The sequence below is a fragment of the Leptidea sinapis genome, chromosome 6 (assembly GCF_905404315.1).
Source record: "Leptidea sinapis chromosome 6, ilLepSina1.1, whole genome shotgun sequence".
Taxonomy (NCBI): domain Eukaryota; kingdom Metazoa; phylum Arthropoda; class Insecta; order Lepidoptera; family Pieridae; genus Leptidea; species Leptidea sinapis.
Genome location: NC_066270.1, coordinates 3140706 through 3146045, shown reverse-complemented (window position 1 = coordinate 3146045; position 5340 = coordinate 3140706). Strand labels below are relative to the sequence as shown.

The 5340-nt window shown below is 32.7% G+C and overlaps 1 protein-coding gene across 1 annotated transcript; it reads right to left on the bottom strand.

Moving 5' to 3' along the window:
* Nucleotides 1-217: 217 nt before the first annotated feature.
* LOC126964942 (bilin-binding protein-like) lies at nt 218-4606 on the bottom strand. The gene is made up of 4 exons (XM_050808275.1): nt 4438-4606; nt 2167-2377; nt 1873-1974; nt 218-598 (listed from the first exon to the last, which is right to left on the bottom strand). Exons 1-4 carry the CDS (start codon nt 4543-4545, stop codon nt 450-452), a joined length of 570 nt encoding a protein of 189 aa, XP_050664232.1. The 5' UTR covers nt 4546-4606; the 3' UTR covers nt 218-449.
* Between the last annotated feature and the right edge of the window lie 734 nt (nt 4607-5340).

Genomic DNA, 5340 nt, shown 5'->3' with positions numbered 1-5340 from the left:
GCAAAAAACTGTGAATACATTATCAAATAAATACTATATTTACACATGAATAGAAATAGAATTTAAAAAAAAATGTGCATTAAAGTTTGAAAACCTAGATTGGACTAGATTGTCAATCTATCAAATGATTTTAGACGTTAAAGTATATTAAAATTGAATGTTAATATAAACACAATTATGCACATTTCGGGAGCACTAGGATATAAAGTAAAACATATTATTATTTTTAATAGTTTTATTGCGGAATTGATTTGTTAATTACACTATTATCTTAAACTACATACACTCATTGTAAATATAAAATCTTATCACTTAATCTTCTAACATCCCGTCATGCTATAATCGTAGAAGATTAAGAGCAGTAATACCATGAAATAGCATCAACTTTGCAGTTAGTGGGCTTGGGGTGGAATAAGGGGACACTTAATTATATATAATAATATTATTATCTACTTCTTGATGGTGCATGCATCGTCAGAGAAGTCATTGTACTGGAGCTTGGAGTTGTCGATGACTGTGGATCCCTGGAGGTAGTTGTCAATAGCGGTCTTCACTTCTCCGTCGAGAGTCTTGGACTTGGTGAGCACCCAGGCGAAGTCTGAATGAAGGGTTATTTAAATTTAGTATTGTCTCACTTTTTATTTTATTTATGAAAATAAGGGACGAGCAGGATGTTCAGCTGATGGTAATTGATACGCTCTGCCCATTACAATGCAGCGCGGCTAAGGATTATTGAAAATTCTGAGCGGCACTACAACTGCGATCGTCACCTTGAGACATAAGATGTCAAGTCTCATTTGCCCAGCGATTTTACTAGCTACGGCGCCTTCAGACCGAAACACAGTAATGCTTACATATTACTGCTTCACGGCAGAAATAGGCGCCGTTGTGGTACCCATAATCTAGCTCCCACTGGTAAATTACTTAATAATTATTCTTCAGATTTAAATTAATATTCAAGCAAATGTGAGTGTGTTTTGTTCATTATTGTGACCTTGTACTTTTGCCAAATTATTATCATCCTCTAAGTATTAAGAATAGATATATTTGTCTTGACAGGAAATCGACAAAAAATTCATTTAAATGAATACGACTGACATTTTACAGATACGAGCCAACAAAAAACTGGATACTGATTTATAAGTTTGCAAATTTATGTGCTCAATGCTGTTGCTAGGTACCTAATAAAATGAATAACGCTTTTGCAACTCTAAGTAACATCAAAACATATATATTTGAACATATTAATTTGGCATATCTAATCTGTATCCATTCTCACATGTCGTGAGTTTTTATCAAAACATAAATTCTTATCGGCGAGTTCACATTGAAATTAACGTATGTCTTTTGCGATTTGATAAACTTTAAACATTGATAGTGTCCCGAGCATTATGTTTTAAATTTGATAAATTTCTTTAGTGATTAAACAAATTATATTCGCTCTTCTTTGGTATGATGATACATGGATGTTTTTTTTATTCTTCTTATGTTGTATTTGTCTTATGGTATTTAAATTTAAGCAACTGATTATTGTGGCATTACCTTTAGGTAACTACTAAGTACTATAGTCAATAGCCAATTATCATTAAATAGATTTATTATGTTTATGCAAAGATCGTGTGGAAAAGTGCATTATTTAAGGTCTACTGAAAACTCTAGCTAAGAATATTATAACCAACTGTCTACAAAAAATATTATGGGTATAAATTTTTCTTTACAAGAACGAATTTGTTCTTAATTAACATGAATCTGCAAATTTTCGTTTTTTACTAAATTTTATTCATGGTGCCTTTGTCATTAAATTGTGTGTTCGGTGATGGTGATAGATAATAGTAATAATGATAAATGAAATTTTATTTGTGTTTTCGTTACCTTGGTGGCCCTTCTTCTCCTCGTCGTATTTGCAGAAGTATCCGATGTAGAAGTTCTTGTTGTCAGTAGCGAGGATGTTAAGAAGGTTCTCGCGGGTAACACCTAAGAATATAAAAATTCGTTCTAAGAATATAAAAATATAAAAATTCGTAAAAATTCGTGAATAAAAACAAATGGATTATAGTAAACTGGGGTTTTGATTAAACAAAGATGTTGGGCAAATGTCATAATTATGTTCGTTAAAATAAATTAACAAATATATCTGTAGCAACATCTTGAATCACACGTTTTTACCTCCATAAGTGAGCTTGTGTAAGATCTTTCCAACATTCTTGGCACCAGCGGGTCTGGCAGATCCTTCGATCAGGTATTCCTTGTTTTGGATGATGTGGCCATTCTTAACCTTGACACCTTCACCTTCTGGGATGTACTCAGCCCATCCGCACTTTCCGAACTTCTCAATCTCGTTGGGGTACTTGGCTTGCTCGTACCAGATTCCCTTGTACTGTAACAAATTACATTATTAGTCTCGATAACGGCTAGATCTTTAGCATAGGGGATGATGTGCTAGAAGCATATGACACTAATTTGAGTTAAATTTAACAGGTTTGGGTTTTTAAAGTGCGGCATATGCAGCATGTCTCACTAACTGATAACTCATCTGTTACAATTTAAATATAACCATACATTTACTAACCGATTGTTTTATTACTGTCGTTTCATATAAGACTTTAAAGAAATGACAAAATTTAAAAATTCGCCATTTTGAATAAAATTGAATCTATTTTCAATTTGACTGAAAAGTATTAACAATTATGGGCCTTTTATTTCAAAATAATAGAAATTGAAAGTTAATAATGAATCCCGAAGCTTTAGCATGGCATTAGATTCTTGTATTTTTAAGTTTATCTTAGAGTGTGATACGTGTACGAGGAATTATATAAAGTCTTTTTCTAACGTCGCCAAAAAAGTTAGAAATAATGAATACAAAACACACTGTTCCCTCTAAAATAGCGTAGAAATTTGTATACATTATGTTATATAACAGGCATACGTTAATAATATGCAAATAATTAAGAAATCAACATCCGTTATCGCGAAGTATATGCAAAAATCGACATATGACCCCGCTTGCTGCCAACTGACAGCATTTATTATCGGTCGTCCATAAAAATTTGCCATTTTAATTTTATCACTACAATATATTATAAAACAAAGTTCTCCGCCGCGTCTGTCTGTTCGCGATAAACTCAAAAACTACTGCACCGATTTTTATGTTGTTTTCTCGAGCAAGGTTTTAGTTTGTAATTTGTTATGTTTTTGAATACGCCTTTGTATATATTAACAATATTTGTTGGAGGTGTCGGAAAAGTAGAAGCCGTCTGGGAACTTTCAACGAAAACGCTGTCTATTCTTCTCTTGCTCTCGAGAAATAACAAAATAATATTTAATCAAATAGAGTCTAGATCTACAGAAAAGCCCGATGATGTCTATCTCTTAAGGATAACATACTATCCATTTTAATACTTTAAAAAATTGGCAATTATAAAGCGGTAATGTAAAAGCTGTACAAAATCCATATCATTTTATTACTACGTATTATAAAATCATTAATTTCCGATGTCTTTAGACTACATTAATCCTATATACTTAGTTACATCATTTTTTGTTCTATTCTACAGAACAGCGTCTGTCGGGTCAGCTAGTTAAATGATAAAAGACTTTGCTGGGATATTGAACAAAGGAAAAATCATCGTATGAGCATAAGCAAACATTAACTTGAAGACAACATTTACTTAATACAAAATCAAACATTAAATCACCGACTCTATCATTGCCACTGCGTAAGTCTTTGTCGCATTGTTGCTAAGCGAATTTAAGTTTCTGCCATGAATTATTTATGATAACAATGTCTTCTGTTAGCTACCGCTTTGCTAATTAGCAAGACACAATAATATCTGCTTTAAGCTTGATTATTATGAGATAATTTATATTATTTAAACACGATTCCTATATTGAATGCAGCACCTTACAAACTCCTTTATTTTGTATATTACGGCCATTGTAAAATACTCTATTTGAAATGAGTGGCCGTTGAGTTTCTTGTATGTTCTTCACACGAGCTCAACTTTTATCGAACATTGAGTAGATTCAGTAATTTAAAAGAAATTTTTATAGTGACGTTTTAAAGCGCTTAATTTAAGCCTAATTGAATAAATTTTTATTTGACTTTTAAGGTACGGCTTAAGTGAATTTAAGTTTAACTACATTTTTACCATATTTTCTGAAGTAAGTTGTAAGGACAATTAGTAAAGTATGCATATCTAGTTGTTACTATTTTGAAATTGCAAGAGTGAAGATTTAAAATATTTTACGTTTGACCAGTCGTGTCTTAACATATTTTCTTCAGTGATTATTTTATGTACTGTAAGTCGTGTTTAAGTGAATTTAAGTTTAACTACATTTTTACCAAATTTTTTGAAATCTTGTAAGTACAAGATGGAATGTATTTTTGAAGTTTTTACTATTTCGAAATTGCAAGAGTGAATAATTAAAGTATCTTACGTTTGACCAGTCGAAGTTGTCGACAACCTTCACTTCAGGGCAAGCACCGTCGTGGTAGACGTTGGCTGATGCAGCCGCCACCAAAGCGAGTATGAAGTATTGGAACATGTTGGCTGATGTGGTTTCTTGTGAAGTCGCTGCTTGACTGATTGATGTTGTAGCTGGACAAACCTCTTTTATACTAGAAACGGGCAGAGGTCAGGGCCTGATACACAGAGTACCGTGCCGGTGATAAGGGTTACCGACAATGGTTAGTCAAAATCTGGATACAGCCTTGTTACTACGCAAGGCATGTGTCTTAACATTTCTTCAGTGATTATTTAATTACGTAAGTCGTATTTTTCAAATTTGCAAAGCTTTTATTTGCGCCTATCATCATATAAATCGGAATATTTTTATTTAATTTATTTATATCATAAAATCTACAGCACATTACATCTCTTATGAGTTAAGTAATATATTATGTTTAATACTTTGTGAAAAATGTTTAATTTCTATATTTTTTAGAAAATAATTTAAGCATTTGTATTTTAATTATTATTATTTAATGAAGAATTAAAACAATTTAATGAAATATCAGTGGGAGGCTGCGTTGCACAGGATGCCGGCTAGATTATGGGTACCACAACGGCGCCTATTTCTGCCATGAAGCAGTAATGTGTAAGCATTACTATATTTCGGTCTGAAGGGCGCCGTAGCTAGTGAGATTACTGGGCAAATGAGAAATGTCTCAAGGAGACGAGCGCAGTTGTAGTGCCGCTCAGAATATTTGGGTTTTTCAAGTATCCTGAGCGACACTGCATTGTAATGGGCAGGGCATATGCATTACCATCAGCTGAACGTCTTGCTTATCTCGTCCCTTATTTTCATAAAAAAAAAAGAAAAAAGGTAGCTTATTAAAAG